Source organism: Haliaeetus leucocephalus, unplaced genomic scaffold (genome assembly GCF_000737465.1).
Source record: "Haliaeetus leucocephalus isolate CR32 unplaced genomic scaffold, Haliaeetus_leucocephalus-4.0 Scaffold229, whole genome shotgun sequence".
Taxonomy (NCBI): Eukaryota; Metazoa; Chordata; class Aves; order Accipitriformes; family Accipitridae; genus Haliaeetus; species Haliaeetus leucocephalus.
In genome coordinates, this window is record NW_010972665.1 from 8,610,133 (window position 1) to 8,632,670 (window position 22,538).

At 44.5% G+C, this 22,538-nt stretch overlaps 1 protein-coding gene across 1 annotated transcript in view; it reads left to right on the forward strand.

The window, feature by feature from the left end:
• The window catches only part of CDHR1 (cadherin-related family member 1), a 47,614-nt gene extending 25,744 nt beyond the window's left edge, over nucleotides 1–21,870 (forward strand). The window contains exons 12-17 of the mRNA XM_010567851.1: nucleotides 2,048–2,200; nucleotides 6,835–6,999; nucleotides 9,164–9,231; nucleotides 11,808–12,036; nucleotides 12,976–13,230; nucleotides 21,007–21,870. Of these exons, the coding sequence (XP_010566153.1) occupies nucleotides 2,048–2,200; nucleotides 6,835–6,999; nucleotides 9,164–9,231; nucleotides 11,808–12,036; nucleotides 12,976–13,230; nucleotides 21,007–21,558 (1,422 nt within the window). The 3' untranslated portion in view covers nucleotides 21,559–21,870. The remainder of the gene's footprint in view (nucleotides 1–2,047; nucleotides 2,201–6,834; nucleotides 7,000–9,163; nucleotides 9,232–11,807; nucleotides 12,037–12,975; nucleotides 13,231–21,006) is intronic.
• Nucleotides 21,871–22,538: the final 668 nt, after the last annotated feature.

Genomic DNA, 22,538 nt, shown 5'->3' on the forward strand with positions numbered 1-22,538 from the left:
TCGCCCGGGGCGACACAAAAAAGGGGGGGGGGGGGGGGGGGGGTGGAGTTGGATTGCTTTTCTTTTAAGGCATAGAATACAATGGTTTCCCTTCCACGCAAAAGGACTATATAGAAGAAAATTAAACATATGTCTGTTTCTGTCACAGCCATTAGTGACTCTTTGTTTTGGGGGAGTGAATGGTACAGGTGAGGAGGAGGAAGCTGTGGGCCAGGTCTTTTTTAGGCCTACAGTTTGATGGAAATGCCACCTTTACTTGCAAGAACATTACACAGAAATTTCTCCCCCAGTCCTCTTCATCTGATAGACACATCTTAGGGCTCAGTGCTGTTGTTCCTTCAGTCATACCTGTGTCCCATGGCTGTCTGCTTGGAGACATGCAGCAGCATGGCTTGCTCGGAGTGGATCTGGGTTCAGTGGACATCACTGTCAGAAATCACTCAGCTCTCAGAGGGAGGCAGTTCTCTCCCCGCCAGTCATGTACAGTCCCAAGAGCAGAGCACTTTGTAAGGTCAGATGGTCCGCTTTCCCCATCAGCGCTATTTTCCTTAGTCCAGCAGCTCTGGCTTTGTGTGTTTGGCTTTACTACCCAGCAAAAGAGAGCCTGTTGCCACCTCTGTAGCTGTGGGGGTTTGTATGACCAAAAAATGCAGATGACGGAGTTTGGATCCAAGATCATTCTGTTTCCCTTGGGGAACTACTGCTGAATACTTTTCTTCACCGTGAGGGTGGTGAGGCACTGGAACAGGTTTCCCAGAGGGGTTGTGGATGCCCCCTCCCTGGCAGTGTTCAAGGCCAGGTTGGATGGGGCTTCGAGCAACCTGGTCTAGTGGAAGGTGTCCCTGCCCATGGCAGGGAGGGGGTGGAACAAGGTGATCTTTAAGGTCCCTTCCAACCCAATCCATTCTATGATTCTGTGATTCCTCCTGACATGAGCTAGGGTTGCAGCAAGAACTGCTCATAACAAGCCCTCCAGGGATAGAGCTGAAAGTAGAGTTATCTTATTTGAAAGTTATTATTAGAAATTCTTCATCTCAAGATTTATGCTAGGGGGAGAACATGGCACCAGGCAGTGAATCTGGCTGGTTTGTCACAGTGTAAACATGACATTTTTTGAGAAATTGGTGAACTCAAAGTTGGTGAAGTGGACTCAGCTCATTTTCCCACCTCCCCTGTAAGGCAGAAATATGAGAATCCCCATTTCATCTTTTCTCTTCTGTGCTCCAGGTAGGTTTAAAAGAATTAGTCTGGCCAACTGGCTCTGGCTGACTCTTCCCAACTCGCACACAAGTGGTGGTAACTTTTTAGATACCGCTGCTTCCCATGTCCTCTCTGGCTAGAAGGTTTATCTATATAATGGGATTTGGCTTCTTACTTCACCTGGAGCTGTCAAATGTGTGTCAGATTTTATTCTGCACAAGTGGAGCTCCTCTCTCCCCCCAGGTGCATCAACTTTCAAAAGGTTTAGTGGCTCTAACTCTGGACTAGCTTAATGTGCGCAGTGCAAATTGTGGAGTACTACCTCTGTTTGAAAATTGCACGTCTTTGTGGCTCTCCATCATCATCCCAGGCTGTGAGCTCTATGACACAGGCTGGGTTTTTGAGGGGTCTGTTGTCCTGACTCGGGCCGTTCAGTTGTCTTTCCCTGGCAAGAAGCAGGAGGAGGGAGGACTTGCCTGCCAATGTGCACGTGGTGTCGTCTCTGTCACCTGCACTAGCTCACAGCGTGTGGCACGAAGCCCAAGGCTGCTTGCCACAAGAGTCCATCTCTTAGCCTGTCCTGCTGCAGGGTTTTTCCATTATGACTGAAAGAATAACCAAGCTTGTCAATCTATTTTAAGAAAAGCTGTGTCCATCTTGTGACCGGGGCTGGAGAGATTATAGAACTAAGCTTCTTAGCAGTCTCTTGCCTAGGGGATGGAGAGCAGAGGGCTCTAAGCAGTAAGACTCATTCTAATTTTATACAGCGTGAAGAAACAGAGCTAATCTAGGCTGTAAGAAATGCATCGGTCACTGAAAACAATGCCGTATCTGCTTTTATTGACAGGGAGCCAATGCTAAATTCAACCTCCGTCTTGTTGGACCTGGTGGCATCTTCCGAGTGGTTCCCCAAACTGTCCTGAATGAGGCTCAGGTTACAATAATAGTGGAAAATTCTGCTGCTATTGACTATGAAAAATTCAAGGTGTTAACCTTCAAGGTAATTCTGCTTTCTGGGTCCTCTCTGCTTGTGTATATGATATGTGTATGATGGCTTATGTATCTGATGGGATTTAGCTTCTTAATCCACCTGGAGCTGTCTGATGCATTCATTGTCAGTGACATTATATTCCATGTAAGGGAAACTAATTTCTGCCTCTGGTTCGTCAACTTCCAAAAGTGGAATGGATGCATCTGTGGACTAATTTAGTCCAGTCAGTGCAAAATGTCGAGTATTATCTCTCTGTGGTAACTGCACATGTTGGTGTCTCTGAGTCATTCTAGACTGAACCCTAAGGGTGTTATTTCTGGTCTTACAATGATAAATTCACAGGATGAAATCCTAATTTCTCTGGAGCCAGAACTTTACCTGCTTAGTCCTAAGTAATTTGGTTCATGATCATGCTTTTGAATGTTGGCAGGCTGAAAGCCCCAGCTGACTGGAAGATAATTTCTGAAAATTGCTCACTGCCTTTGTCAGAGTGTATCTATTTACATGGCCTTTTGCAGACTGACCTGAGGCTGTCTCGCCATGCTCTAAGCCAGCCATACAAGAACCAGCTTTCATCCAAAAGCTGGACCCTCACATTATCACCTTCCCTGATGGATTCATTGGCTCATCAACAAGATAATTAAGTAGTCCAGTTTTGTGTCAGCTGCCTCTGAACATGAGTATAGATGGTTCAGTTCTGACTGCAAAGAATGGCATAGACAATCCCTGTAATTATTAAAAAAAAAATAAAATTTGCCAAAACTATCTGGCTGAGTATTAACATATGCTAGTTTTAATTTTGTACAGAAAGTAGCATTTTTTGCACAGTCCAGAAGCCAATTTCCTGGATTTTGTTCTCACCCTTGCTACATGGTTTGCTTTGTGTCCTTAGCAAGTTTCACGGCAGTAGGCTTCATGTCTTCTCTTGTAATGTTCCTTAGTCATTTTGAGCTTCATAGGTTATAGATGCTACAAAAATGAGGCATCATTACTGTATTAAAATGGAAGATTCTGAAAGGGCTATAAAGTGCTACCGAAACTAATTATAATAAGCACACATTTATTCAGGTTAAACTACCAAAAGACCAGTAAAGAAGTTACACATGGCCTCCTCATGAATACTAATAGAAATCAAAGTAGTTAGTGTGATTGTCATGAACACTGAAAGAATTAATTACCAGGAAAAAGGATATATATTTTTTTAGCTTAAGCAGTTATTCTTTTTTTTTTTTAATGAAATTATTTCTACTGGAGAAAGACCGTAAGGCTTTGCTAAAAATGCAGAGCCTTTGTCTAGATTCCAAATGAAGAAGGTGCAGCTGGATGATATGTTAGTAATATATGGCAGCAAATACTTTATAAAGACCTCATTGCCATCTCCATTTCCCTGAAAAGTTCAAATTGCTTCCTACCCAGTTATAGTTGCCAATGTAGTCATTCTGGTTAGAATTTTGGATGAAATATATTCTTATTTCTATTCAACATGTATGCCACAGAAGCTTTGAGAAGCTATTTTCAGGGGTTTTTTTCTGTAAGCTATGATCCCTCTCCTCTGGTTTGTTATTGAACAGTAAAATGCCAGAGAGGAATTAAAGCTAATTTGACTGGGAGAGGCACTGAAAAACTACCCGAAGCAAAGGCTGCTAGAGAAAATCTATCTTCCATTTAGGGCTGGCTCTTAAATGTAGTTGGTAGTCAGGACCTCCTTAATTTTCAGCTGTCCAAGAGCTGGAGCGGGTTTCCCAAGGTGTGGCAGCTGTGGTAACTCATACCCCTCCAGCCTGGCCTCTTACATCTCAAGTGCCTCTGCCACAGGGGCCAGATATTGCTGTCCCACCTTGTCATGGGCTGACATGCTTTGGGGGCCAAACCTCCTTCCTCCACCTCCTTCAGCTTAGAGTACATCCTGACTTGACAGGAGCCTGGACCTACCCCTCACATTCTGTAGACGCTCACATCTCCCGCAGACAGGGACCAGATGAGGCTGCAATTATGTTCAGTTGCCAAAATCAAATTCTGTTTTAAAAATTTACCTGCCACTTCTAAGATGACATCTCAGTTTGCTCTGCTGGCACTTGTATTAACTGTTGATACATGGTTCTGTGAACTAATAGTTTTATGCTGTTTTTTTTCTCTCTCTGCATAAAACAAACAATACAGCTCTGTATAAGACATTGCAGGCAAGTAAGCTGACAAAAATCCCTCCCTGAAGGAAGATGTTGTCAGCATGTTGACATAGCTGGACTATGGCTGCTAAAAGGAGAGGGAATAAAAAATGAATGTAGAAACCAAAGTAAAAATACTAAGCTCTCCTAAGGTATTCTAAGATGGGCTGATTCCAGCAGCAAAGATTATGTCACTGCAGATGTTATAATTTAGTTATAGCTCCGTGTGCTTGATAAGCAGTAAGATTTTTATCTCTGTGCTGCTTTAGGAGCTGAGATTTCTCACAAGCAGGTTTTTACTGATGTCTGTATGACTGTCCCTTCAAAAATTTCTTTTGCTGTAACATCATCTGAGACTCCCAAACACAAAAGCTAGCACAGAGGCGGAGTGACCAAACTCCCCTTTTAGAGCAGATGTGTCCTATAGCAATTACAAGCAATCCTTCAAGATCAATTTCTTCGAGAACCCTTTCACTGTTTATTTCCAACAATTATAAATGTTCACACAAGAGGAACAGCTCCAGGAGATGATACTGAGATAGCCTTTTCCATGTCTACTTAACCTGCTCCCTGTCCTCCCCAAACCCTGTCACCTCTAGGCAATACAAACTTCTCCAAACCTAGCAGAGCAGGGACTTACCCGATCACAGCATGTGCCACCGCTGGTGTGCGTCACCTGCCCCACGGGGAGCTGTGACATGTCGGGAGAGAGGCTGAGCCCCTGTCGAGCGGCACGGGAAGGATGAGCTCCCACAGCCCTCATCTTGGCGAGGAGCTGCACCAGCGGAGCAGGAGAGGCTGCGGCAGCCCTGCTCCACCTTCCAAAGCTCAAAGCTCACTTAGGTATTCACCCTCTTTGAGAGAGCTCCTGGGACATGTGTCTACTGGGAATTAATTAAAACCCACGCAGCTGGATTTTTCAGCTGAGCCTCTCATATCTCAGTTAAATGTCCTGCTCACAGTCTATTAGTGGTGCGCTGTCCCCAGTAGGTTCCTAGAGTCCTCCTGCTTTGTGTTAACTAGGTCTCTGCCCAAGCATGAAAACCAAAGGGTTGACCATTGGTCATTGTGTTAGTCATTTGGGTTCAGCCCCTACAGAGCCCAAGACTGATGTCCTAGTGCTGATCCCGTGTGATGCAGCCACCCGTCAGGGACCAGACGCCTGGGCTGGAGGCTGTGACGGGCTCGCTGTCTCTCCGTACCTGTTGCTGAATCTGCTCTTTCTTGCTCAGTTGCACCCCACCTGAGCAATAGGCTTGCTGCGCTACCAGCTCAGGCTTCCTACTGACATTCCCCTAATCTACTGAGGAGCAAACAGAGACACAGGAGAAACGCTGCTGCTATTTCATGTTAGGCTAAGAATAAGAGAGAAAACATGTGGCGCTAAGTAGCTGAAGTCCTGTGGAAAAGTGCTTGTCTGAGGCTTTAGAGGTGACTCACCAAACACTTGCTCAGGCCTGTTCCCAGGCGGGGATCCGAGAGCTCCCTGCTGCCTACTGAGAACTGCCACACGCCACACTCCTGGGTTATCCTCTTCCTTCTCCGTGGTGGCTGCCCTTCCCTGCATCAATTAGCTGTGCATTAAGGGGCAATGTAAGAAACCAACTTGCTAACCCAGCAGTGCCATCCCTCAGCTGAGGCACGAGATAGGCATGGGCTAGTGTTAAGCTCTGCTGACAGCCAGCCAGAACACCCATCCTCCTGGCTTCTCCGCATCCCTGGTCTTGCTGTGTGCGGTCGCCTGCCCTTTCAGATGAGCAGAGTTAAGAGAATGTGTTATGCCAGAGCTCTCTGTTCCTCCTCAGAGACAGTGAGGCAATTCAAAAGTCCCGGTGGGCATCATTTGATAAAGTCCTAATGAGCATGAGGCAGCGAGGGTAGAGTCCCAAGAAGCCTGGTGGTAGGAGTTCTCACAAACTTTGTGCAATGGGATTCTGCTGTACACGCCTGATCCCTGACCATCCTGCATTTGGGGTGGGGGTACTGCTGCTTCCAAACATCCCAGGGCACTGGTTCTCTCATCTCTTTATCCTGTTTGATGCAGTTTATTGCCCTGACTTCTTTCCTGATGAAGAATTTATGCTTCCTCTGCAAAGGATCATGATTCAATTTACGTGATTATTCAAAATTATTCAGTGCTTATGTTTCCCTAAGTTCTAGGAGCTGCCCAGGGATGGGTGTTTGCTTGCTTCTGTTATGGCTTTTCGAGCTGTGTTGGTTAGTTATGACCAACCGCATCTGTCATGTGAAGTCTAATATGTATACACAGGTTTGAAGTCCTCTTTCCACAGCTTGATTGCCCATTGCAAGCATGCAGAAACAAGCCTAGGCTGCATACTGACCTAGCTCATCATCTCCCTGTTTTTGCGCTGTCTGGTCCAACCAGGCTAAAATGCACCAACGTGCCATGGGTAGTGGAAGGAAGCTCCTTTAAGAAGTATTAATAGCTGCTTTGTAGTAATTTCCTGCTTTTCTCAGCTTCTTGCAATAGAGGTGAACACACCGGAGAAATTCAGCTCGACAGCTGACGTAGTTATACGCTTGCTGGATACCAATGACAATGTCCCGAAGTTCTCCTCAGACTACTACATTGCCAGGATCCCCGAGAACTCCCCAGGGGGCTCAAACGTAGTTGCTGTTACAGTAAGTTTCATTCATCTCTTAAGAAATGTTCTCTTTTCTAGGTGTCTGTGGAGACAGTTCAAGTACCTTAAAAATAGTGGACAAGAGGCATGCAGCAAATCTTACTCACCATTCAGCTTCTGGACTGAGCTCCATTTCCTTTCCAGAATCAACAAAAAACCGTCACTTCTGAAAAAATAAAGTTTTAGGCAAACATTTTTCAGAACAACAAAATTCCTTTGTTTTTTTAATTAAAGGCCATCTTCTTTTAAGACAAATCACATGGTCTGGAAGCACTAAGAAAGCCCCAGTCTAATCAGTGTCCAGCAGGAAGATTGAGTTATGACTAAGTGGAATTGGATTTACTGGATTTGCTTGCTTAAGAACGATTAAAAAGAAAACAAGATGGCTGCTTAGTAGGTATTAGTCTCCTCCTCCTGGGAGGAATCTGGCCACTAAATGCATAATTAGGCAGTTAATGAAGGCACGAATATCAAATTAAAATGCTTAGAGCTGAGAAAGAAAGATCCCTATGTAAGTATCCTCTCACAGTGGGAAAAATATGCCCATAGATTTTCCAGTATCTCACATTTTCTTAGAAAGAAAGTCTGGGTATTACATGGGCCCTATATGCTGGAGAAGCATTTCCAGCCATTGGTGTGAGCTGTATCTCTTTAATGCAGCTGCTAGGACTGGAAACAGATCTCATGTCACCAAGCCAAGAAAGTTCCTGGCCATGTGGGGCTCAGTGGGTGATGCAAGTCACCTTGTAGAGGCCTCACGGGTAAGGATGATAGAGGCAGATTGCCAGAGATCTCCAGCACAGGCTGGCTGCAAGTAAAAATATATGAAATAATCAGCATAATAAAGTGCTGAAAGCAAATTTTAGGGATGGAAGAATGAAAGAAGTGGAACATAAACGATACAGAAAAGGTTATTAGAGCAAACTAATAGGAAAGCTGTAGAAAACAGAGATTCCCAAACATCACTATCTTTGCAGCAAGAGGAATAAAAAATTCTAGGAGGTGGACAGCAAAAAAAGAAATTTTTTAAAAGTTTGCAAAAGCAACAAAACTAGCCATTCTGAGCCAAGGTGCACAGGACAGCGTAGCTGAGGAGTCCGTGTAAAATTTACTGTCATGTGCTGTCAACTCAGTACTTGACCCAGATTCACAAATACATTTGACAAACTGAGATAGTCCAAGTACTCAGGATGGCAATTCTGGCAGAAGTCCCAGGCGTGCAAATATTTTAGGAAAAGTTAGGCAATCCTAAAGTAGACTGTGGTCAAACTTATGGGGTGAGAGAATCTGACAAGCTCATGTCAAAGAACTAAAAACCACCTATCAGAAGGGCTGCAGGTGTGTTACGTCAACTGTGCAGGAATCAAAGACATTGTTCCAGTTTTCAAACATTTAAATGGGAAGATGAATGAATCAGCCACTGCCACCACGAATTTTGATGGCCAGATACAACAGTATAATGTAACACCTGCTCAGAGCTATCAGAGAAGCAGGAGCTTGTGGGAATAGCTGTTACTAAATCAATAGCTTTCCTAATCCTGAGCTAAGAAAGGAAGCCAACAAGAGTCCGGAACAAAGATATCATCTGGTGTGGTATCTGCATTACTAAAAGTCATACAGGCACAAGAGTGATTAAAATATAAACAAAGCTGAAATATTGTGTATAGATCGAAACATTTGCTATGCATTACTTTAAATTGAATCAATTAAACAAGCAGAGGCTTAAAAAATACTCTATATAAAGTAAATAATTTTGTCTAGGGAATATACATTAATATTTAACTGATAATTAGGAAAGCTTGAGAGTGGGCAGTTTGTTCGTGTCATTGAGATTAGCTTCATCTCTGTTAAAGGAAGGATATGTTAAATATCAATAGATGGAGCCATCTAGTGGCTTTCTCCCTGCTGGAGCCTCCAGGCGCCAGCCTGGCCGGGAGACAGGCGGCATCTTACCACCTTCCCGGGGACAGCCAGTGACATTTCTTTGTGTTCCATTTTGCAGTTTTGTGGGTGCACATTTGTTATGTGATTTCCTCCTAAAAATGTGATAGCAAAAAGAGGGAATAGCATTTGGGTTTTTACATGGCCTGCTGTTAAAAGAAAAATGAAGCATTTATTTTTGCAATTCAGTAAAGATTACTCTCTTATTTTCTTTTCTTAAGGCTACAGATCCAGATTCAGGGCTTTGGGGAGAAGTCAAGTACTCTATCTATGGAACAGGAGCAGATCTGTAAGTAAAAAAAAAAAAGAAAACTACATAACCTCTAAGCAGAGTTTTAAAAGAATTTAAAAAGAAAAAGAACAGGCTCATGCTTGACCTGCTCATTTCCAAGGACATTTTATGCCATGTTCTTTATGAATTCTGTGAAAACAACGACAGAAAAACTAGTGTGATCATTAAACACCTGCTTCATGAACCCATGGAATTTTACCCGCAAGCCCCCAAAGAGACATAAGGCAGCTGAAGTACCAACACACAGGATCTGTTCCATCACCATTTGAAAAACACTTGTAAGAGAAATAGGAGGTTTTGGTGTAGTTGTTGTGAAAAGTCAGTTCTGGGGGGAAAAAAAAAATCCCTTGCTCTGTCCCTTCCCTTTCCATATACCTGTACAAATAGTTCAGTTTCAACTCTTGTCAAAATAAATCAAAGAAGACAAGACTTTCAAGAATATAAACTTTAACTTTGGAGGCCAGCTGCATTGGGTGTTCAAAGCATTTTATATATTTAAACCTAATAGTCCTGCATCAGGGAAGAAGGGAATCTGATGCTTACTTGATTTTGTAGGCCTAGCTCCCTCTCCATGCCTTTGGGGACAGTGCTGGGGTAAGAACATCCTAAAACACTGGGTTCTCCCGTACTGCTTCCATCCCAGCAGTTGCCCTGGCCTGTTGGTTGGGGATCCCAGCCATGGCTAGCATCACTGGCCATCACAGATATTGCTGCTGGAACCTGCAGCTCCTCGACATGGTGTGCCTGCAGGGCAGAATACTGGAAATAAATGAGCTTTTCAGGCACTCATCCCCAGAATCCGTTTTTCTCCGTACATTATCCACCTGGAGTTAAAGCTGAACTCTTCTTGTTAAGGTGAAAGCCGTTTAGAGGCACAATCAAAGTCCAAAATCCAAGATGTTAAGGATGAACCTCTTCTGTAGCCAGAAGGATACACATATGGAAGCATTTCCACGATGGATTATTTTGAGCTCTTCACTAAGTCCTTAAGCTAGCTGCTAACTGCATAGAGGCAAGCAGGCAAAGGTCATGTCATGCAGGCAGACCTCTTACGTTTAAAATATAGCAGCTGGTGCAAAGAAGCTTGTGAAGGTTGTTGATGAAGGATTTAGAAAAAAATGACTGCAACTTTATTCTGACTCGAGTTATGGGGATGCCCGGACTCACAGTTTTTATGCTGTTGAATGAGGAAATTAAGATGTGAAGACTTTTTTTTTCTTCTTAAGTATGATTTTTTTTTTCTTTTCCTTGTGCCAGAATGGCACGGCTCTGCAAGGCTGGATTGACTTCCTAGCCCTGGGACCTCCAGATTTGCGGAACACAAAGTTTGATGCAGATTTGAGAGTTTCAATTAGACACATGATTTTTTCATCAGTGGATATGCAGTTGTGTTGGCAAAAAGATGAATTGTACTGGAGTAAGAGGAATGGTGTTAACTGTTGAAGATAAAACCATTATGCTGGTAATCCTACATCCAAACTGCCATTGGGAGTGGGGTATACTGCTGTGATGTCTTCACATCTCAGTGCTTCTATTCTTCCACTAAAATGGGGGTGCTGAGAGTCCTCTCAGCATGGTTAGGCTGGGTTGAGTGCTAAGGAGGCACTCAGCACAGGCACTGTCTCCTACCAAGAGTTTGCATTGCTCTTTCCACCTCCAGGTCTTGGCTATCATCAAAACTATTTGTATTTAACAGGGTAATGAAAACAGTTGAGGATTCTGGATTATTAAGTGCCCCTTTTATAATCGCTCTCAATTGTGCTCACAGTTGGAATACAGAAAATATTTTGGTATCCTGTACATTAACTAAAGGGTATATAAAACCTTTCATCTGTTAAAAACCCTACTGCTTGGAGCCTGCACTGGCAGTCCATTTTAAAGAGACACTGTGTTGGTATCATCTTCTCTATAAATCCAAGCTTTTGGGTGACACTTTTGACATTGTCTCAGTAATTACAAATGTGTAGAATTGAACTTGCTACAGATAAATCTGAACACCCACTCCATCCTGGTGCCAGTCTATGGAAAAGTGATTATTTTTGGAGGAGATAATTTGCCCTTCACTTTGGGGGATTTGAGAGCAGCCATTTTTCCTACCCATTCTGAGAAGTGAAGAGCTTAAATATGATACACAGCATGCTTCCCTTAGCTATTGAGGTGACATTAATCAATCTTAATTTATGCAGGACATGATCTGATACATGGTACTTATAAACTGAAAAAAAAAAGCAGTTCCTTAATGTTTTATGCAAAGAAATCACTCTGGGAGAAGGCCATCACACTGAGCATTTACTGAGGACAAAGACTTTAACAGAAAATGCAGCTAAAATGGCTAATGCACAATAGATAGAAAAACACCAGACACCGATAGTTCTCTGGTTTTCGAGCCTAAAGGAACAAGCCAAAAATAGGTGGAGTGAATGATTTGGAAACATCGGCCAGACAGGAGTTAGGTGAAAAGTACTAGTCTTTGGACACAGCATTTCAATGTTTAGAGCCCACCTTTGCCCCAGGCTGTAAACACACATTAAGTGGCCAAAAACCACAGAAGTCTTTTCATGCTTCTTTTCCAGGTTTCTAATCCACCCATCAACGGGTATAATTTACACCCAGCCCTGGGCTGTATTAGATGCTGAAGTGAACTCGAAGTATAATTTCTACGTGAAGGCAGAGGACACTGATGGGAAATACAGCTTGGCTGAAGTGTTTATCACTGTGCTAGATGTCAACGACCACTCTCCAGAGTTCAATGAAAACATCCAGGAGAAGACGATGATCATCGGGTCACCGGTGAAGATAGAGGTGAGAGATGACACAGTGTGTCACAAAGCAGAGTGCTTTGGAAAAGCCCCAGCTCTGCTGTTTATCACTCAGGGATCATGATGAATGTCTAAAAGTTGGCTTTTCCTGGGGCTTTGTTTTGCACATCCATTTGTACGTAACAAATGGATTAAAGTGTGGAATGATAGTATTTACAGACTGCTGAGAAGGAGAAATAAATTCTATAGGCAAAAGATAAAGTTTTGTTACAGTATTGGAACCATCAGCTGGTGGAGGATCCTGGATTATACACTGATCATAAGCCCAAATAAGATGAGTGAATGAAAGTACAGGGTTTTGAATACTTAACCTTCCTGCCACACCTTTGTTCTCAACCACACAACTTCTTTCCCTTGTCTTTGCAGAATTGTATTCATTGATCCAGTGTGGAACAGGAGGTTAAAAAAAAAAAAAAAAAGCAATAACAATTCACAGGCAAAGGAGCAGAACATCCTACGTTACACATATCTGAATGCATATAGTGAAGCCCGATTGCACAACACCTATTGTTAGCAGAATAAATTCCACAGCACAAAAATTAAGGCAGCTAGATTTTATAGTGTGGAGTTAATCCCACTGTTCTCTATCACTTCACATTTGTCCCCCATGCTGTGTGAGAGCTCCCCAGCAGTGGACCATTTGCATCTACAGATAGGTTATGGTTCAGTTTTTCCTCTGATTTTGTTTAAGCTCAAATAGAAATCACTTACACAAAAAACCTCTAGTCCTGCTGTTTTTCACTAGAAAATGTAGCATAGCTGTTACCAGAAAAGAGGAAATTGTTTCCAAGATGAAACAAAAACAGCCCAGTCATCTCACAGCATGGATATTATCAGAAGTGAACACTCAAAAACTTTTAGTTTTGTCTTCAGGCAAAGATACAAACAACAACATCTTTGCTCTTTACACTTCCCCTACCAGGCTATAGATCAAGATGCAGAAGAACCCAACAACATTGTGGATTATTCCATCATGCAAGCAGACCCAGCCAATGTGTTTGATATAGACCAAAGCACAGGGGAAATCAAGCTGAAATCCTATATCCGTTCCCTGGACATCATCCACAACATCACAAAGAACAAAGACTGCATATGGTCAGTGGTGGTGCAGGCCAAAGACCGAGGCTCCCCGTCCTTCAGTACCACGGCAGTTCTGAAGATTGATATTACAGAAGAGGTAAGCAAATGTTTTAGAAAAATTCTTATGTGAGATGATCCTTGAGAGACACCAGAGTAGTCACTGCTTGCTCCATTTCTGAGACTACTTTAAAAATGCTTCAGGAGTTGAAATCAACAGCCAAAAATTTGCCAGTCATTGCTTCTCCTTTCTTGCTAGCTCCGTTTTGTAGAGTGTTTCTAGAGCCTTGTGGTGAAGCTGGATTCTACAGCCACAAATGTCAAAGACATTTTGATCAGAGAAACTGAAAGGTACAAAGGTGGGAGCATAATGTGGTTGGGAGATTAATTTCTTGCATCTGGTTGTTAGAGAGAGATGCAAATTAAGGACTGCAGACTCCCGAGAGTAAAGGTAAATCCTGACTGCTAGATTTCTGCTTTTTTGTTTTCATTCAGCAGATGAAAAAGATCTTTTTCCCCTACAAAAAGTGAGTGGAAAGTAGCTGGGGCCAGAGTGAAATATATCAGGCCAGTTTTGCAAGTCAACATAAGTGACACAGGAAAAATGAGAAAACCTTATAGAAGTGCTTTGAAGTATGTAGAATTTTGGATGTGAGTTTCATAATTGCAGTACTATTAGCAGACAGAACAAGAAGACTCTAAAAAATAGCACGTGTAGGTTGAGAGTTCCCTGCTAGTCCAACTTTTACATCAACCAAAGAACAAGCAGCGATTTATGGTGAGCAGCACATGCTCGCATGATTCTTGTTTATTGTAACTGCCTTGACATGGCTTTAAGTAGGTACCAGCGGGGAGGAAATGGCCTTTCAAGTAGATGAGAAACACATCATTAGCCTTACGGTCTCTGGACCACACACATACCGGGCAAAGATGCAAATCTCTTCCTACAGACAGCAGTTGGCCTTCTCTTCGCTTGGTCAAAATGTACCCACTGCTCCTTTATCTGCTATAATCTTTCTCTGTCTTCTCCATCTCCTCTTATTCCACTGACACCCCTTATCAGGTGCATTTCTATGATACTTTTTGTATAGGGCTCAGAGCCTGCTGGAGGTTAACAGGTGTCTGCAGCGAACACTTGCGCTCGTCAGCGAGGTAAACTCAGCCACCAGCAGCGCAGGAGTAACTCCTGGTCCCTGTGGTCAGCGCCTGCCCCACCAGGACTGCCCTAGCAGAGGGGGAGCCGGGCCCAGGGCTGCGGGCTGGGGCTTCCAGCCCTGCTGCGGGCTCCATGGGAGCCGCCGTGCAGCGGCGCTGGGGCTCGGCATGGCCGGAGCACCCCGCTTCAAGGCTCTGCCATGTGGAGCCGGGGGACGGGGCATGCTGGGTCTAGAGATTTAGCCATTCTTACTGATATAAAGGAAATAAACTGCCTAATGCTTTGATTTCCCATGGAAACCATAAGATTGGGTGGTTTTCATACGGCAAATAGGAATTGCTACTCGCAGCCAAGAGTGGGAGCGCCCACCCTCCCTGCCTTGCTTCCCGGCTTCTCGCAGGGCGCACGTTTCAGGAGCGCGTGGCCCCGGGTGGCCTCAGGCCCTGTCCCCACCGTTGGCCCCCAGCATCTGGCCTCCAGCTTTCCCTCCCCTCCCGGATGAGCCGTAGCCTCTCTGTCAGCGGGGGCTAAGGCTGAGGCGTGTCGAGGGGAGGGAGGGTGCCCCACACCGGCTCTGCCGGGGCAGGAGATGTGTCCCTGAACCGGCTGGTGAAGGACATCCGGAAGGAAAACAAGAGCAGCTGATGCTTTGGGATAAGGAGTTTCCTGGATTTCCTTCTCGTGCTTGACGCAACGTCAGCACCTGATGAAGAAGGTGTCTCATACAAAGTCCCCTCTCTGCTTCCTTTTCTCCCCCTCCAGGGGTACAGATCTGCCACAAAGTGAGGGAGCACCCCGCCTGATAAAGTCTAAAAGGGAAGCAGAGAGGGCTGTCAAGACATGGATTCCTCTCAGACACAGATTTTCCCTTCTTCCCATACTCTTTGTGATGCCAAGTCCTGACACAGAGCCTGAGATAGCAATAGCATCTTCTTTCTTCACTTGAGTAGGTCTCTTCAGCAGGATCTACACTACTAATCTGACGTTGCATCCTCCATAAGCTTTTGTACATTTCTCCATTATTTCTTCCATTGCTTGCAATGATTTGGGTTGGGGTTTTTTTTATCCAAGAGCATCATCTCTCCTAGCAAAAACCACTCTCAAATTTCAGCGTGCATGTGAGCGAGATGCAGTGCCACTGTACAAAACCTGTGGTCACTTCCTATGTCCCAGAGACAGCACAGTCACTGCTAACACTTTGTGAAAAAAACAGTCTCTTGGTATAGGGACATTGCGTACACACACACTCACACTCTCGCTGTTACAAATGTACATTTCAGCCCTCTGTGCTCCAGCTGTACAAAGTCTCTTTTAGTTAGCTGTTTGGTGGGCATTTATGTATTACTGATTTTGGATAAGGAGGATATTTTGAATACATCCTCTAGAGGCTTCCTGCAGTGTTAATCACACTAAGTAATTAAACAGGCATATTTTCTGATTAACATTTACCATTGCAATTAGCGCAAGGCTGTGCCCTTCGAGATAGATGCCTTGTGGCTAAGTTCAGCAGTATTGCACATCAAAAGGACCTTTTGCTCTTGGAAAAATACACTGATAAAAAATTCCAGAGACCTTTTAATTTAACTGAGTCTGGTTTTATGGAAGTTGGTACTGAGTGACATCTGTTAATTTCCTATCCTTTCTCAACAGAATAAGAAACATATGCCAAAAAAGCCACTCTTTTTTCACCCTTATGTCTCACTCAAAAAGCTATTCCTGCTGCCCAAGATTTTCAGGGAAAGCATCTTCGCACTCCTGGTCCTGAATGTTGGCCTGATGGAGCGACCCCTCTGCCTCTTCATGACTCCACTGAGGTTCTGCAAATATATGGGGGTGGTTTTTTACCCCTCTTCATGGACTGAGGCTTAAGTCCACATTTAGACAGCATAATCTGTGGTTCTTAATAGCTTTGGCCACTCATTTAGACTTCTAAATATAGCTGGTGAGTCTCAGGTTTAGATTCTCCTAATTGAAAGGTTCAACAAATACCTTCCGTGAATTAATGTGGATATCTCCTCCTCTCTCACACTAACTCTGCAACCCATGGGAAGTGTGGTTGCTGATGGCACCAAACATCCTTTGCCACATTTGCAGAGCAGTTAGCCTCTTCTTTCCACAGTTACACAGACCTCGAAAAAAATTGTTCAGAGAAGGTTGGTTCGATTTGAGAAGTCTTGCCCCATGCTCGTGTTTGCGTTGCAAAGTGGTGTAAATGCAGGCTTCGTATACGGTGATAGCACTGCTCTTTGGGATAAGCACTGGAGGGGGCAGCTTGTGTTCTACCTCGGATCAGGATTTACTTCTGAAGCAAATCTCCTGATCATCCCCACATACTGTGGGATGGCTCATGTCTCAGATAGCTCCAAGCACACAAAGCAGACTTCTTTCAGATGAAAATGTGTTTGGGGAGCACACCTAGTGTGCTTTGGCACTAGCAGGCAGTCCGTCCCTGCAACCAGGCTAGAGCAATCTGAAGCAAAATCCCAGAAATGCTGAATATGTGGGAGCAGGCTCCTCAGAACCAGCTGGTTTGTTGTACAGATCCACTTGCTCAAGTCAACACAGCCTGAGTCGTCTATAATCTGCGATAGCTTGGGCTCTTAACAGCTTCACCTACTTACTTAGACTTCTAAATATAGCTGGTGAGCCTTAGCTGGTCTCGTGGTTGAACAGCTCAACCACACACTCCTGTTGGGTCCAACTTCTGGATATGTTGCCCATTTGTTCTGCTCACTGCAACCCATGCCTTAGGAAAGGCTCTTGAGAAGCTGCCAGGAGGTGCGGATGCCTGCACACTGCAAACTGTTGTGGCAGGAGAGAGAAAAGCAAAGGAAATAAGTCACCATTTCAGTAGCAAAGAAGAACATGGGCATCCCTTTGGAAAACTCAGGGTTTTGAGGAGGAAGCCACTGTGGAGGAAGGGTGGCAAGAATAAGCCCCACGTGCTGCAGAGGGGTGTTTTCCACAGCCTGCCTTTCAGGTACACGGCCTGAAAGCATCTATCTACGCTTAAACTGCACAGTGCTGGGTCTTACGAAACTGGCTTCAAAGGCATGTGTCAGTGTTAGAGCCCCTCAAAAGCTGGCGAGTCCCAGTGACTGCTAGACACTTCAGCACCCCATGGGACTTGGGCCGAGGAGCTTCTCCGCAGGGGAAAGACAGTCACAAGGGTTCTGCAAAGGACCATACGTGCCTGTTGAATAAGCAGGTGATGACATCTTTTAATCCAAAGAGTTGCTTTAATGTTTTTAATTGTATTCTTGTCCCAGGATTGGAGTGCTCCTTTCTTGAAGCCAATACGAACAGCTTAGCTACTTCCAAATGTCTGCCACGGTTCTGTAACCCTCTAATTGTCCCCAACCCTTCTCTGGGCCAGTGCTCATTATAACTGTGAAGTCACAGCAAAAAAACAGCACAGCATTATCTTTTGTGAGCAGGGGTATTTTAACTCCTTTGATGGCTATTAAGAGAGTGCTTCTTCCAGGTTTTGGCCCACAGAGACAGTGGTTCCCATACCAGCTTTCATTTCATCATGTATCTGCTTTTGTTTTATGTTTACAAGAAAAATCAGTACTCTTCAAAATGCAGCGTGCCTCTTAGGAAAAACCAACAGCTAAATAAATTACAAAGTGGCACTATTTGTTGACCCAGTTCTGAGGCACTGTTGGTAATCGATACAAGGACTTGATGGTGTTTAGTATGTATGTGCTGGGTAGTGCTCAGGGCCAAACTGCTAAAACTTAGGTGTCCAAATGCTCCCAGACTTTCACTGTCAGAGGGTGCTCAGACCTCTCTCAGACCTGTTCTGTGTATTAACTGACTGGGACGCAGCGATGACACAGACAAGACTGCAAAGCTTTTTGGTGACAAACGCACTTACCATAAGCCATTCTGCAGGCTGGCGAGGGTGATGACATTCCAGGCTGGGTTTGCAAGTTTTTCCTCCTATTTATCCTGTGAGTGTCATGGCCATGACAAACAGAAATTCTCCCACTGTATGCTTACAAAATGCCTTATGTTTTTATGCAGACATTACAGAAGAGTTGTTATCAAAGGCTGATTCTAGGCAAAGCTTTGTAAAATACAGTCCCAGCAACTAGAGTATGGGCTGAACCAGCTATTAATGGTCTTAGTTTTGGTATTAATCACCTCTTCATAACTGGAAGCTCTGAACAGGTGCCAAACTTGGTGAGACAAGGGGCAGTTGAAGGAAGCCAAATTCTGAAACTCCCCATAGGATTCCCATCAGTTCTTACTGCTGCAGCTGTTGTACACTGGCAACATAGACATGTACTTCTGTCTAATCCCATTTATTCAAGGTTTTCAAATAGCTAGTCAAATAATTATTACTGAGACATAGCATCTTCTTAAGTATATGCCATCTTTCTCCTTGTGTTGGTCCTATACTATTTAGCCATCAGGGCCTTGCTACAAAATAGATCTTGACAACACTCATAGTAAGTGGACTCATTTGAGGTCATGTACTAAGCAGGGTTTATCTGACACTTGATTCATCAGACTTTCACATGAAGTTAAGTAAGCCAGGGTAGAATTTCTGTCATCTGATGGGATTTAAGTACACAAAATCCATGTCATGCAGAACAGCGAAGCTGATGTGAATCCAAGCTCCATCGAAGTCATGGGCTGCTCTGCCTTTGGTTTCTAGCTCAGGTCCATTCCTAATTAAATAATGGAAAAACTCTTTGCACAGCAAAATGATGAAAATTCGTTACTACCTGTAAGGTAACATGGTCCATGAGTTTCAATAGCATTTCTTCACCCATTTCTCTTTGGCAACAAGAAACATTCAGGGTAGGGGAAGTGAGGGCTTGGATAATGTGTTTGAGGTAGGCTGTGAAAATACAGAAGTGAGGTGAAGAAGGGTGTTTATTAATGAATTTACATTCCCTAAGTTTAGGGTCTCGATTTAAAAATAAATAGTATTGCTGTATAATACATGACAAGAGGCACTCTGAAGCATCCTTTGGGGATACTCTTAGTCATCTCCCTCCACAGACTGGGGAGTGTAAAGAGATGAGCGTCCAATTTAGAGTCATACAGGGAAATCCATCTGATCTCACTTTAAATGTCTAAAAATCAGAGGTTCAAGTCCAAGCTAGTCACAAGGCTCTCCTTATATTCACTGTCTTTGACACCTATTTTAGCATGTGGTGACTACTACTCTGGAGGTGTCCTTTTCTCCCCATTGACTAAAAGCTGGGAGCTTAAGACCGCTAACTAAAATGCAGATAACCTGTTACTAGACATGCAAAGTTTGGGTGATGATTGCCTCCTGGGGTCGAGGCCAGAGGAGTGCGGCATGGTGGGTAGCCCTGTCTCTCTGCAGTTGCACATAGCTTTATGACCAGCTCTTGGTAAAGAAACTTGCTTGTGAGTGTGCCATTTCTGAAGGATCTCCTGGCCTTGCACAACACTACTGTATGTCCAGATACCATTGCAGGAGCTTGTATTCATTATGAACTTCTCTTGGAAATGTAGTCCATGCCATGAATAACAGTGATCTATGTGCCACGCTGCTACCCTTTATTTCCTGATCAGCCAGGTGTTTATATGTGCTTCCTAACTTCTTTTAGTGTTTCTGGATTCAGTTCAATGTCACTGCATCTCCTCTTCTGTGCCTAGTTCAACACTTAGCTCCCTTTATTGTATACACTCTCTATCCTGTACACATTTCACCCTAGTTCCCTAGCTGTATTTATAATAGATCCTGGCCTCTTTCAAATATAACCATGTGAGGGTTGATCATTTCTCTTATTTTTGATATTTCCAGATCAAGTCCAGGGTAAAATCCTATATTTTAGGCCTCAAGAAGCGTCCATGGACAATATTTGGAATATGCATGAGTGGCGTCCTTTCCACCATTTCTGTAACAATGGTGATCTCCACCATCATGTACTGGAAAAGTGTGAAAAGATCCAGGCTCCACCCACAGGGCAAAATCCGCAAAATCATACGGGGACCTCCGAGACGCACAGTGTGCTAAGCTACAAAGTGAACTGGCCATTCATTTGTCCTTAATATGCCATATGTAGCTCATGTTATTGCTTTTTTCTTTTCTTTCTAAAAGCAAAGCTCTTTAGCTCTACTCATCTTCCCTACCTCAAAGAGTTTTGTTATGTCTGTAAAAGAGTACTTGAAAACAGAATGCAGCACATACCTGCTAACTACTCATTTGTATACTGTAATTTTATAAAGTGAAGTTTTCTCATAATATTTTCAATGCTCAGTAATAGTCCTATAAACTGCATCACCATATCACCTGCAACTGTTTTTGAAAGATCATTTTCTACTCATAAACTTCTGTTTGTGTTCAACACTATTATTCCTAGGAAATTAACTCTGAAGCGTAGTACAACAATACAGCTGCAGATCCTGGAGCCAATTATTTTCTTGCTTGGTTCTTGCAAGTTAAACAAACACTATGGTGACATGCAGGAATCTGTCCTAATTTGGTGGTAATATTCCTGTAAGCTTTTGTGTTCGACAGTCATCCATCTCACAGTACAGTAATGCTTGCCCAGTCTCCTGCTCCATCTAAATTCTCCAAACTTGGACTGGCTCTTTGACTCTCGTTTTTTTTTTTAGAGACAACTCCCATTAGTCAGCCCCTGCTTGTTACATATTTTGGACAAATGAAATTTCTGGGTCACTGTCTGTCCCATAGAGTATGTCACGTGTTTTCTTTGTACTCTTTTACAGACTCTTCACAAAGGGCCTATGGCCGCCTTTTTGATGCAAACTAAAGATAACCCCATGAAAGCCTTAGGAGTGCTAGCTGGTGTCATGGGCATAATGGTGCTGATAACTATCATGATCTCTACTGCCATGTTCTGGCGCAATAAGCGGTCCAACAAAATCATGCCGGTAAGAAGGATCATAAAAAAGAGACAGACCCCACAGTCCCGGACAGTCAGGATGGAGTGGCTGAAGTTCAAGAGGCCCAGCAATGCTGCGGAGAAGTTTGTTGTTGAGGATGATGCCAAGAGCCTCCACAACGAGAACAGCAACAACAACATCCAGGTTGCCCCCGTGCCACCGACCGCCCCCCTGCCCCCGCCGCCCCCCGCCCTGGCTCCCAGGGGGGACGCCCCAGGGTGGCGGGTGCCAACTGTGTCCGGCTCCCTCACTCCCAAGTTTATAAACAAGCAGCTGAAGAAGAGAGGTCATGGCAGCGCCCACAATGCCCTCGTGTCAGAGCTCAAGATGAAGTTTGAGGAGAGGAACGCAGCTGTCAGTGAGCCCCACATCTAGGTGCTCTTGGCAGCCCCCAGAGACTGCGGATCATGGCTGTGCATGGATATATTTATGTGCCGTGGTCTTCCCCGTGTCCGCCAGCACCCTGTGAACTGACAGCAGCTTCTTGCTGTGATAGCCACCCCTCACCTTCTGCAAGTATTACACGCTACGGAGTCATCCCACCCATAGCAAACTCTGCGGCCCGTGTCCAGTTGCAACTGCAGTCCCTTCGGCTCGTGTCCCACTGCTGCTCCCTCCCTGCAGCTGTCTGACCGGGCTGCTGAGTACCCTCACACCAGCCACCATCTCCCCAGGCGAACGGGGATTCAGGTTGCCCTGGTTTTGGAGGTCCCTACCCAGAGTCCTGGTTTTCAACCAAGACGCTCTGCAGCCGAGGCACTGGACGATGCCACTTCTGACCTGGTCTGGCAGGTGGATTTGAGGTGTCCAAAAACAGGTCACTTCAAATCCCAGACCCGCTTTTGAAGATGTTGGCCTGGCTGTGGCACCAGCACCGACGTGCAGGTCTCCTACATCAGTGACGCTGCGCGCTGCAGGAGGGTAGCACGTAGCTGGTACTCGCGTCCTCAGGGCGCGACATGCTTTGCAACAGCTGGCAGAGCGATGTGCTCATGGCCCGCGTACCTTCATTTCCAAAAGGTAAGAAGGCAGGCTTGGAGTAGTTCTTCATTTTCCTGCAGCTTATGCCGGATTTTGCCAGAGTACGTTGACATGATGCTGCGCTTTGCTTCTGCCCTGGACTTGCTTGCTCATCAGGGGACGGGAGGGCCACCTCAGCCTTCCCTAGACCAGCTGGGGAAAGATTTGAGCGCAGTTCAATAGCAGCGCTCGCTCCTTCTGACACCGCGTCCCCTCATGAGGGAGAGGCCAGCAGGAGAAGGACATGATTAAAGCAGCAGGGAAGACAAGGTAAAACCGAGAGAAAAATGATAAGTGAAAAATACAGACAAGTGCTGTGAAGTCGCATATGTCCA